Source organism: Polypterus senegalus, chromosome 2, assembly GCF_016835505.1.
Source record: "Polypterus senegalus isolate Bchr_013 chromosome 2, ASM1683550v1, whole genome shotgun sequence".
NCBI classification, from domain to species: Eukaryota; Metazoa; Chordata; class Cladistia; order Polypteriformes; family Polypteridae; genus Polypterus; species Polypterus senegalus.
In genome coordinates, this window is record NC_053155.1 from 194,875,249 (window position 1) to 194,888,720 (window position 13,472).

The 13,472-nt window shown below is 34.5% G+C and overlaps 2 protein-coding genes across 12 annotated transcripts in view; one reads left to right on the forward strand and one right to left on the reverse strand.

Annotated features, from left to right (window-relative positions):
* Positions 1-13,472, reverse strand: part of caska (calcium/calmodulin-dependent serine protein kinase a) — a 509,789-nt gene that overhangs the window by 241,232 nt on the left and 255,085 nt on the right. The gene's annotated exons all lie outside the window — the stretch shown is intronic.
* Positions 2,045-7,690, forward strand: LOC120523636 (probable G-protein coupled receptor 34). Its single transcript, XM_039745135.1, has 2 exons — positions 2,045-2,377; positions 3,843-7,690. The coding sequence occupies exons 1-2, from the start codon at positions 2,365-2,367 to the stop codon at positions 4,979-4,981; spliced, it is 1,152 nt and encodes a 383-aa protein (XP_039601069.1). The 5' UTR covers positions 2,045-2,364; the 3' UTR covers positions 4,982-7,690.

The following is a 13,472-nucleotide window of genomic DNA, read 5'->3' on the forward strand; positions in this document are numbered from 1 at the left end:
CATCTCTCCTCTGCACATGTCTAAACTAACGCAATCTCGCCTCTCTGACTTTGTTTCCCAACCGTACAACTTGAGCTGACACTCTAATGTACTCATTTCTAATCTTGTCCATCCTCATCACACCCAATGCAAATCTTTGCATCTTTAACTCTGCCACCTCCAGCTCTGTCTCCTGCTTTCTGGTCAGTGCCACCGTCTCCAACCCATATAACATACAGTAGCTGGTCTCACTACTGTCCTGTAGACCTTCCCTTTCACTCTTGCTGATATCCGTCTATCACAAATCACTCCTGACATTCTTCTCCACCCATTCCACCCTGCCTGGACTCTCTTTTTCACCTCTCTTCCACAATCCCCATTACTCTGTACTGTTGATCCCAAGTATTTAAACTCATCCACCTTTGCCAACTCTATTACACTGACCTCTCTCTCATTTACACACATGTATTGTTTTGTTTCTATTGACCTTCATTCATCTCCTCTCTAGAGCATATCTCCACCTCTCCATGGTCTCCTCAACCTGGTCCCTACTACTTCAAATGGTCTTAATAAATACATGGAATAGTGCCCACATACTCCATTTTACCACTTTGTTGTCTAAGATAGAAAATTCATGCAGGTACTTCAGGGAAAGGTCAGAGGTTGCACATAATTTGGATATTCAGAAATAAAACTGCTGTTAACATTCAAACTAAGTAAACCAAAAATGAACAGAAACTTGCTTCTAAAGAAGCAGGCAACTATTTCAATTCTTTGTCTCTCAAACAGTGAAATATGCTAACTAGTTAAATATTTTTATTGCGTTAATTGTCTGTCCATTTATCCATCTATTTTGAACCTTCTTAATCAAATTCAAGGTCACAAAGAACTCAGAGCCACTCCCACCAGAAGAATGAAACAAACCATGGTCAGAAACCACTTTATTGTAGGGCACATTCACAATTACAAACACACATACATATACACACACATGCTCATACAGATATAATTTTGAATTAACAGCTAACCTAAAGTATATGTTGCCTTAGTGTGAAAGGCAAAACAGAGCACTTGGCAAAAAACTCATACAGATATTAGGGCAGAATAAAGATAGTGACTAGGTCTAAGTGGATTCAAATGCATTCTCCTGGTGGATTGTAAAGGTAAAGAAATATCTGTTTTGCAAATAAGCTCAGTGTTGATATAAGGCACATAAACATGGCCAATATGCAAAAGAGAAGAAGATAAACTCAAAAGAAATGAAACAAGAATGCTGAAGTGGGCACTGAGTGTCTCAATAAAGCACAGACTAAGGAAATAACAGATTTGAAGGAGTGCAGAAAATTATGTGTATCATTAAGATGCAATAGACATATGGTAAGAAGAAGCAAGGGTAATGATAGACTGAGTCTAGAAAAGACCCGTCACAGGGAGATTTCGAGCAGCAGGACTCAGATGCTGGCACTTTGCGGAAAGGGATATGAGGAAGTGGAGGTTGAGGAAGATAAGCAAAGGTAGAGGAGACTCATCGAAACAGACAACAAGTAGGTGTGTAGCTAAGGGTGGATATTGGATAGGCACTACACACACACACACAATGAAAAAATCAGTAAAAATAAAGTTTTAGCTTAAAGGAGCATTTAGTTACTCTCCCTTCATATCCAAATGCACACCCTAAGGATGACATCCTAGTAATGTCACTGCCGCTAGAAAGATAGTGGTGGGGGAAAAAGAATTTAGCATCACTGATTTATTTGTATTGTTTGTATTTGTATTGACATGCCTGATGAAAAGACTTAAATAATTTAAATAAAAATATTTAATTGTTTCACTTTGTTTTAACCATTAAATAAAATTTTTATTTTTTCCTAATTTAAAATGCATGTTTTAGTGAAGTATATAAAAAGGCATTCTCAAATGTTTTTCATATATAGCACCTAAGAAAAAAGGAAGCAAACCTACACTACATTTCCGGTAGATTTATGTGCTCCTAATATACAATATCAGTACAGAATCTCCTCTTTGCTCAGTGTCTAGTAAACATGAAAGACGTTCATACATCTTTCACACTGCTAAAATTAACATATTACATCTTATCAGCAGTAGTACAAAACTAAAGGCTATGGTTCTGGCATATCATGTGCTTTTCTTGAAGATATGAACACTTAAATACTTACTCAGCAAGAAGTGAAATGGTACAACCAAGTGTCATACAAAAAAAGGAAAACAAAATGTAATGTCAGCTGATTATATCTCTCCCCCCCCCCACCTAGGAAGCAATGGAGGAAGTGTTTAATAATGGTAAAGAGAACTTCTGAATTCAACTGAAAAACATTACCAACTACACCTGCAGCTTATTAAGGAGGGAACAAATGTTGCAGTGCCATGAATACAACAGGCAAGTATTCTTCACAAAAGACTTGCAAAAGTAAAGATTATATGACAAATATCTAGAAGGCATAGCTAAGCTTGAGTTTAGGTTGATTATATGGGTGTTTACTTAGCTAAATCTCTGTGATGATATGTAAAGATAACTTTATAAGTTTTAAGTAGTCATTAAAAATTAAAATGCCTTTAAATTAATTGCTTAACCAAGAATTAGAACAATTTGTATAGATAACATAATCTTATGGTTTTAACTAAATTAAAAAAGAAACATTAACACACTGCAGAATTTGTTATACAGTATGGCAATCATTTAAAGATTATATATTTTTGCCGTGTTTATCACATATACATAGTTAAATATATGAATCTATATGAATTTTAAAAACTTAGGAAAATAATGGTATCATTTAGTCTCCAACTGAATTTGTGCTTAGTAAAAGATACACACTTTTTTAAAAAAACGCCTTCATTACACTTACTTTAAAATTTGTTTTCATATTTTGTTTGTATTAAGACAATATGATGTATCACATGATAAAGAACTAGAACACTCTTAAGATTTTCTTAACATAAAAATTGAAATTGCATCTTATTAAACTAAACTAGTACAGTACACAAGGAAAACTCTGAATACATTTATCTGTTGTATAATTCTTCTCATAGTGGACCAGAGAGCTATATAAATCTAAAAAAATAAAAAGTATCAAATAACATAGAAAATCATTAAAAATGTAATTAATTTATAAAAAGATTATTTTTTTAAGCATAAGAGCTACAATAGAAGTTTAAAAAAAGTAGGCTAGTGAGGTGAAATTATAACTTTAACTCAACCGTATTCATACATAGAAGCAGATATGATACCATAAGCATGAATGACATCACCCTTGTTAGTTTTGTTCAGTATAATGAATGCTGATATACAGTGCTTCATTAGTTAAAAACAGCTTTATATTAACCATAGACAAGGGACAACTGTGGCAACCGGCATTATTCAAAATATTATACAGAGGTACAAAAATTTGTAAATAGGACTTTGAAGATGTATATAAGTGAGACTTAACTCAAACGTTGCCAAGCTATAGTGAAGTTTTATTTAGACAAGATCATTTGAAAAAACTACAGGTCTTAAGATCTGGCTTCCCTATGAAGTAATACTTTTATGAATAGCAGAAAACAATATTGATAAGATAAAAACCACAGAATAATGCGGCCTAACATAAGCTTTTTCTTTAAAAATTAAAGGTACATTTTACACTAACCACTCAAAACAATATACATTCTAGTTAAAAGGAAGCAAATTAATTTCTACATATACAAGCAGCAATACTGTGGTTTTAAAAATGTAATATTGTAACTAACGGGGCAGGGTTGAAATGACCAATTTTAATATAAATAGATTTTGTAGACTTTAATTTTATGGATTAATTGCAAAAAGAAAAATATTGCACTAATTTTTTTTTTTCTTTCCAACACAGAACTTCAGATTACCCGTGCCCTTTCAAGTTTGAAATCCTTGGTATCTTCAGCATCCTATAACACAGCATTTATCAATGGAAGCAGCAATAGCACACAAAAACCAAAGGATCTTGAGTGTAATTTGGATGAAGAAAGCACACGTATCATTTTGATTACAGTCTACTCTTTAATCTTTGTCTTTGGACTGCTTGGAAATGTGCTTGCTTTGTACGTTTTTCTTTGTATTCATTCAAAAAAAAGCTCAGTCCATGTTTTCCTTATTAATACATCTGTTGCAGACCTAATTTTGATCTTTTGTTTGCCTTTCCGGATATACTACCACATCAACCATAACAAGTGGATGCTGGGACAGACTTTTTGCAAGGTAGTGGGAAATGTGTTCTATATGAATATGTATGTTAGCATATTCCTCTTGACATTCATTAGTATAGATCGCTACTTCAAAGTTCATCACTCTACTCATCAGCATAAGCTACTGAACATAAAATTCAGTTATCTAATATGCTGCATTACATGGATGTTGTCCATTGCATTAATTATTCCATTCATAATCAAGCCGGAAGGGAATGAGTCAAACCAAAAATGCTTCCATTACAAGGACAAACAGCAAGATGTTTGGGAAGCTATTATTAATATAATCATTGTGGCATTTTTCTGGCTGCTATTCTTGTTCCTTGTAACATCATATGTGAAAATTGCAAGGACACTTATACATCTTTCCAGAGAAAAATCAACTTTTCCAAATGCCTCCAAGTACAGAAAAACTGCAAAGAAGTCATTTATTGTACTCTTCATTTTCACTTTATGCTTTGTGCCATATCATCTGTTCAGGTGTTTTTACATTCACTCCCAGATAAGCAGCAGTAAATGTGACTGGAAACAAATAATGGACAAAACAAATGAGATAGTCTTGCTCTTCTCTGCTCTAAACAGCTGCTTGGATCCAGTTATGTACTTTCTACTGTCTTCATCAATAAGGAAAAGGACTTTCAGTATTATTTTCAAGAAAAAACCCCACAACATAAGCACCACAAATAGTTCCACAACAGAAATGAAACAAATTAATGTTTCTATACCATCAAATCCAAGAGTCAGTTTTAGCAGTATTTATTCAATTTTTCGCAAGCAGTCAAAATAACTGCAAAATAATGACATGGTCTGAATAAAAGTAACATTATAGGCATTCAGTTTGATGTAAATAATGGTACTGAAAAGGTAAAGCAAATGTTCTGTGCTTGTTACTACCAATTGGGCAATCTTAAGATATAAACATAGAATAATGTCTGACATCAAAACATCTGCCGTTTAAACAGAACTGATATGATTAATGCAGTGTTTACTTACATGGACAATAAAAAGAATCTAACACTTTAATGCTTATCTTTTGATAGAAGAAAAAAAAAACAATGAACACACAAAAATTATATAAATAACAGAGCCTGTATTTGACTACCGTATGATATATACTAAACTAAAACAAAAAGTAACAACACTGTTAGATGTTTCTTTTCCTTCTAATAAATGTATTATAAATATCTTTTCTCCGTAATATATAATTAGCCAATAGTTTACCACACACAATTTACAAAACTCTAAATTAAGTAGATATTAATAATACAAAAATAAACAATGGCCACAGAGAAAGATTTCAACTGAATGATGAAACAAATGTCTACAAAATAAAATATCAATTGACAATGCTCTTGCAAACAAGATAAAATTAACATGTTGTACTAAAAGAAAGTAAAGAAGCCATAACATAGCCAAATAAAGCCATATTGTTTCCTCTGATTAGACTTGTATAGATAAACTTTATGAATCTTCAAGGTAAATTTAGATACATACAGCAGCAGAAATATAAAAAAACATAGATGCAGACTCATAGGACAAATAAAATTACTCTAAAAGGTCGAAAGGAAGAATGGAATTGCCTGCTAACAGTGGGCAGAAAAGATCCCCAGAGGTTCTTCTTAGCTGGTGGAAATGTGATTGACCAAGGACATTGTACAGCCCTTCTAATATTAATGGCATGCTGTTTGAGAATCCCTAATGTGAAATTCCAAAATCTGAAACTTTTACTGCCACCACTAAAAAATTCCACAACTGACCTCACTTGCCCATGTGGGGTTCTGATCAATGTTCCTTTACATTTTTTTTTTTTAAAACTGATGAACAGATGTGAATAAAACATGAGCTGGTACTTACCGTTTCTGGCTAATTTCTTCAATCCCCTTTTGAAATTCAGGGAAGACAAGCAGGGGGTCCTCAATGGAGTTTTGGGAGCCATGGGTGAAAGGCACAATGACCTGCAAGGCAGTTCCAAACTCCTGCACAGGAGGAGGAGCGGGCAGCAAAATTTATTTGTGCTACATAGTGCAGCTTAAAGGGAGCACAGGCTCTAATGCTGTGTTGGTGGTAGTTTGTGAACAGCCATCATCACTGTCAGATCTACGTTTATTACTCAGTGTTTTTTTCTTATTCTCTGTGTACAGTACCCTTTGAATCAAAACACAGCACTGTAGTTGGAGACTGAAAGCCTGCTGATGTTTGTTGTTGCTGTTGTTTAACAGCTATTACAGGTATTCTGCTAATACTAATGTGCACACACTTTGCTTTATGCACAAAATAATCAAAATATTGTACAAAATTACCTTCAGGCTATGTTTATAAGGTAAATATGAAACAAATACATTTTGTGTTTAGATGTGGGTCCCATCCCTAAGATATTACATATATATATATGTTTCAAAATCTGAAATCATCCATTATACTTCTGGTTCCAGGCATTTCAGACTAGTGACGTTAAACCTGTATTTACATTATGAAAAATAAGTTGCAGTTGAATGTTGTCTGAGACTTCAGTAATTTCAAGCTGTAACTATATGAGGCTTGAACAATTACAATCGTTCTTTACAATGCATTAGAAGGGGGTACTGTGCTGAAATTAAATACCGTAAGATAAGGTGAGTGCACTATGATATCACAACAGTCCTTATGCTATTTACACTTTCAATTTTTGTTATTTAAAAAAATGGAATATACAATTAAATGTGGGGGTTGGGTTCAGATGGACATATCTGCAATAGAACATCACACACTAAGATTTCTGTAGGTACAGGCCACAGATCCTTTAAATTAGCAGCTGAAGCAGATGCTGCTGTCTAGAGTTTTCTTCGTAGTTTTCTATTCCTCAAAAACTCAAGCTATCAACCATAAAACTATTAACAAATAATGCTAGTATTACCGTATTGACTTCTCTCAGCACTGGTATATTTAACAAACAGTGCCCTTTTAATTAATTTAATAAGGTTGTGTCAAATAAAAATACACTGAATGCATATGTGGGCTGACTCAATGCATATGTGATTCCTCAGGTTTATTTGTACATCCAAATGAAGGCTATATTAATTTTCATTTACACATATGTTGATATATCCTAATAAATTAAAAAAGGATAGCTTCAATGCTGTATACAGTGTCTTGCAAGTGTAATGAAATTGTTTTGAATTTTGTAACTGTTGCAGGGTTAGATACTGATATAATTTTTCTTTGCTCCTGATCTAAATTCACATTGCAAAATTACATGTTAATGAAAAAAAACTTAAATGTACTGAAATAATACATATCATACAGTTCAAAACTAAAATAAGTTGCTTCCCTAAGCATTTAGAGTTGTGTTATGGTAGCTTTAAGATATCACATATGAAAGAAATTACTCTGGTTAACATATACTTGCCCTATAATTAGCCACTGTATGTGCATTAAAATAAAGTCATTGTAATATATCATATTAATCTATTTCCTGTTGTAATGAAGTGACTTTGTAATAAATTGTGTAGAAGATTTAGTCATGTTTTGTATGAATCATTTGTACCCATACTTTTTTTTTTTAGCACAAGAAATATTTAAGAAGATTATTTTGTGCTGTTATCTGCACCATTTTGTTTTTTTTAGTACTTGACAATTTTGTTAATCCAGTTGTTATGATATGACTTCTGGTTCCCAGAGGCAATGCCTTTGAGCAGGGCTATTAAATTATATATTCATTTGGGTCAGATTTTCTTTGTTTTTCAAATCACATTTAATTTCCTGTTAGTTGTTCACCCTTAGCAGAACACCTGTGACAGATTAGTCCAATTCAAGCATGTGTGTAGCCTGAGATAATCCTATGCAGCATCAGGAACAGGGCAGGAACAAATTCTTTGTGGCAAACCAGCCTAATCTTTTCAAATTAGAGAAAAGTTAGGATTACCCAAGAAGAATCAGACACAGGGGTATGTGCACAAAGAAAATGTGATGGTATTCAAACTCAGCTTCTTGAAACTTTGCATGCAACACAAGCTTCAAATCGATCATTTGTTTTTCCTATAGACTGACATTTTAGCAAAGTGTAAATATAATGTTAAAATAATTGACTTTTTTATTCTAAACTTTAAAGAAGCGCTGCTGTTTTCTTTTTCTGCTAAGAGGTGCAAAATTTCTGATATGGGGTCAAAGTGTACCTGAAGCAAAAGCTGCAATAGCTTTTACATTTCTTCAACAATGCAATGACACAATTGTAGCCTCTGTTCTAATGATTACATTACATCCCAAGGGCTATAAACCTTATAATAATATTTAACATATATCTATACTAATAAAAGGCAAAGCCCTCACTGACTCACTGACTGACTCACTCACTGACTCACTTATCACTAATTCTCCAAGTTCCCGTGTAGGTAGAAAGCTGAAATTTGGCAGGCTCATTCCTTACAGCTTAAATACAAAAGTTAAGCAGGTTTCATTTCGAAATTCTACATGTAACGGTCATAACGGTCTAAAACGGTTGACAACATCCGCCATGTTGAACTTTCTTATTTATGGCCCCATCTTCACGAAATTTGGTAGGTGGCTTCCCGGCGCTAGCCAAAACCGATGTACGTACTTATTTCGGTGGTATGACGCCATTGTCGGCCGCCATATTGAATTTTCCACACGTCTCAAATTCTCCAACTTCCAGTGTAGGTAGAAGGCTGAAATTTGGCAGGCTCATTCCTTACAGCTTACTTACAACAATTAAGCAGGTTTCATTTCGAAATTGTCCAGAACGGTCATAACGTTCAACAACGTCCGCCATGTTGAACTTTCATATTACGGCCCCATCTTCACGAAATTTGGTAGGTGGCTTCCCTTAGCTAACCGAAACCAATGTACATGCTTATTTCGGTGGTATGATGCCACTGTCAGCCGCCATATTTAATTTTCCAACATCACTAATTCTCCAACTTCCCGTATAGGTAGAAGGCTGAAATTTGCAAGGCTCATTCCTTACAGCTTACTTACAAAAGTTAAGCAGGTTTCATTTCGAAATTCTACACGTAATGTTCATAACGGTCAACAACGTCCGCCATGTTGAACTTTCTTATTTATGGCCCCATCTTCTCGAAATTTGGTAGGCGGCTTCCCTCCACTAACTGAAACCAATGTACGTACTTATTTCGGTAGTATGATGCCACTGTCGGCCGCCATATTGAACTTTTCAACAGTCTTTGTTACTTATGGGCCCATCTTCAAGAAATTCTATCGATCAAAGAACTGTCACTTACCGAGTGGTTTCCATGCCCGGAGATACCACCTACCTTTTCCATTCTCTTTGTTACATATTGCACGGCCATATCAGGCTCACTCTTGATATCCGGAGGAACATTCTGTCTTATGTATTGAATGACTGGGACAGGTACAAGGTGTGGACTGATGACGGTACAGGAGATAATTATACTACACAGGAGCACTAGAAGAGTGAAATGCTTAAGCCCTTCACCTATGGTTCTGCATGTGAGTTGATGGCTACCGCTGAATTGTTCGGTTGTCGCTTTCAAGTGTACCGAAATGGCCAAATATTTTACACCTTTCGACAACCGCCAATGCCTCTTAAACATCTTAGATTCACAGGTGACGATTTCAGTAGTGGACACTTTGATGTTTATGAATGTTTAAACTCTCAAAAGCTGGATGTGATTTTATCGATGAAACCGGTTGTGTGCTTACAATGCTTGACAGATGCCAAATGTCACAGTACTGTACAGTACAGTACAAATGTCAACACAACAAATCCTGCAAATACAGTCGTAATTGAAACAAACCATGAAACTCAAACCGATTATGACAGCAGCAATCCAAGCTGTGAGATTTGAGACAAGATTACTGTTCACATGGCCAACTGTAAGTTACATGCTCAAGAGTAAGCTCAGCGCACAGCTTGGTCATGTTACAACCGGAGGGCCGAACTGACAACATGGTATACAAAGAGATCCTTAACAAATAATTATTGGCATATTGTCCCACAGTTTAAAAAGGTATAATTTTCTTCTTAATAAAAATTTGAATGCAGTACTTCACCGCTGCGAAGCGCGGGTATTTTGCTAGTTTTACTATATATAACAAGCTATAGAGCAGCACTTGTACACTTTGCAATCATATTCATGTCCTCCTGCAACCAAAACAAATAATATCCCTTCCCTTGGTTGGAATGAGTAATTTTAAACTAAAGTAGTGAACTGCTTTGTAGAGTAATCTCGATAGGTAGTGTACCCAAAAATAAACTTCTTTAATATCTTAAAAAGAAAAGCTCTTTACAAAATAAGAACAAAACAGTAATAGGACTGGATGGAACGTATTAGTGAATCTTAGAAATCAGGAAGATCATTAAATAAATTATCCATTTTTATGCATTATATGTATATCATAGGATTACATCAGATTTGGGGGGGGTGGCATTAGATGTGAAGAAGAAAGTACCCCTGGACAACATACCAATGCATTGCACTGTGCAATTTCTCTTTCAAGCACACTCACACTTACATACCAAATTTAGACAAACCAGTCAAACTAGTCAACTGCAGAGCCCAGACAAACAGAGAGCAAACTTTACATGCACAGGGCCTAGTTTGGGATTTGAACCCAGGATTGAACAGTTGTGTGGTAGGTGTGCTAACCACAGCTCCACCTGGCACAAATACAACATTAATAAATTCAACATAAAATGCCCAGCAACAAAGAACATATCACAGTTAGTGAACTCAAAAGATTCAGTAGTGAACAAAAGTAATGTTTGAACAAATTCCATCTTTATCTTTAAATTGTCACAGTATAATGTATCAAAACTGTGCATTGTACTGGTTGCTCCCAGATATTTGCTCTTCTATATCCATAAACTATCTAACACAAATAGTTGAACAACTGCTATAGTGTAGCTGTTAAGTGAAAATGACCACTAGTAAAATACAAAATTTATTTGATTCCAGAGTAACAGTCATAAATGAAGAAATATAAATAAAAAATCTATAATTAATTACATTAGTCAGGGCTGTAAACAAAACAGCTGAAAATTATAGTTATGTACAAACCAATATGAAAAAGCAGGAGTGGAACTTGCTGTACAACACATACTGTACGATGTGATTAAAAATAAAAAAAAAAATCGAAAATGGAAATGACCTGACAAAATAACATGTCCAATCAGGTGTGTGATGAGAGCTAGGGGCAGAGCAAACCATTGTCATATAAAAGAGACATCATAAAGATGATTATACTTATCTTAAATTCATCTAACTTAACTGCACCATAAACAATAAAAGTAAATTATAAAAACAGAAGTAACAAAAGTATAAAAGGACAACTGGCTTGTTTAAAATGCCATGCTTACTGGATGTCTAAAATGAGATAAGTTTAACAAAACTACGTTAGTTTCCTATCACTTTAACACACTAAGCGAGTTCACTGGACATACAGTACTATAATGAAATGCTTTAAGTTGTTCCTTCAAATGAAACAAGTGAAAATTGCTATAAACACCAGTTTCAGAGAAAAATAGCTATATGAGACATTTTTAATATACTGTACAATGAAAAAATATTGAAATAAGTTATTGTCAGCAGAAAACACCAGTAAAGGGTCACAGTGTAATGATTTTGGACTTTTCTCAATGTAGTTGTCATTTTTGTAATTCTTTTATGCAATTGTTTCGTAATATGCAAGTTCTAAAAATATATCTTTAGATTTGCCTATGTTGTTGCCAAGCTTTGCCTTGTTGTTACCACGTAATACCTGGAAGTGGCTTAAGGTTAAGTCTTAAAACAAATGATAATTAAATTGTTGCACACGATGGAACTCTTGGTGTCAAAGAATTTGAATTGGGTAGAAAAACCGCTAGTTAGTGATTAAATCTTTTAGAGATAAAGGACCTTATGTTTTTTTGACTTTTAGTCAACATTTCATAGCCAATAACAGCCTTTTCATTTTCTGGTTATTTTTTCCTTTTTCACAGGATTCTGCCAACCTGGCAGTAAATAAAGAACAGCTTTCCTAGTAATGAACATAGTACATGTTCTTAGTGAATAAATATTAATACAGCTCATAGATAAAGGTAAGGGAGCATGTACATTTTTATATGTTTAGTAAATACAAAATAAATAATAATGGAAATGATACACTTAGCACTTTAATTGGCAAATTAACAGAAACAGGATATTACTCTTATGAAAAAGAAATAAATGTTAAATGTCAAAAAAACTACACCTCACTGTATTAAAAACAATTTAGATAAGGTAATACTGAATGTTTTTTCTCTCTGAGAGTTAGGCCAGATTTATACCTCACACGACATGTGCACCTGCATGCTCTACTGCTACACAATCGTTGTACTGTTTATACTTACGCATGTACTTTATGTAAATCTGGAAGATCTCACCAGGTGGCAGTGCGAAATATCATCATGTTGAGAAAACATTCAACTTTGCTATGTTGTGAATTGGCCGAAACATTTATTAAATTCTGAGAATACCTTGCCACAATATCTCTGAAAAGGATGGATGTTTAATGATTACATCCATTAATCCAGGGATGTGCCCATTCCACCAAGCACCAGGCATGAGGTAGAAACAATTCCTGGAGGGGGCATGAGCTCATCACAAGGAGAATACATGCACACGCATACATTACTGTCGTTAGCATCACCAAATACCAAAGCTTTCATGTCTTCATAAGGAAACCGGAGCACACTGCGGAAACCCACAAGGAAAACATGTAAACTACAGGCTGGGAACACTAGGGACGTGACCCCTTGTGAGGCAGCAGTGCTACAGTGCCGCTACTTTGCTGTACATGTGGAATTATTAACAGTATTTATTATTTAAATTAAGTTAATGATTTACCTGTAAAATGTAATATTCATACGTTAATGCATTTCATCATGATATCAAGTGTAAATCTATGAGAGCTGGAATATCATAAATTTAATGTGTTCTGTGCGGCAATTGCTGCTTGCCGATGCTGTCAGTTCAGGAGGAAGCATGTAGCAATTAACAGCTGGGTCGGTTTTACAATGATGTTTACGATGGTCTACTTTAATGATAAAATTGAAATTGAAATGGAAATTTCAACTTTAATTACAAAATAGACCCTTTCAGCACAGAAGGTATATAAGACTTTTAAAATGTATCGTGTCATTACGTTGGGGAAAATGCGATGCATGAATATAAAAGCACCATGAAGGCATTTGTATGTCGGCATTATGCTTCACCACATTGAGCCATTCATCAAACATCGAAAGACACACATCGAAACTGTAGGATCTGCAAAGCGGCTTTCTG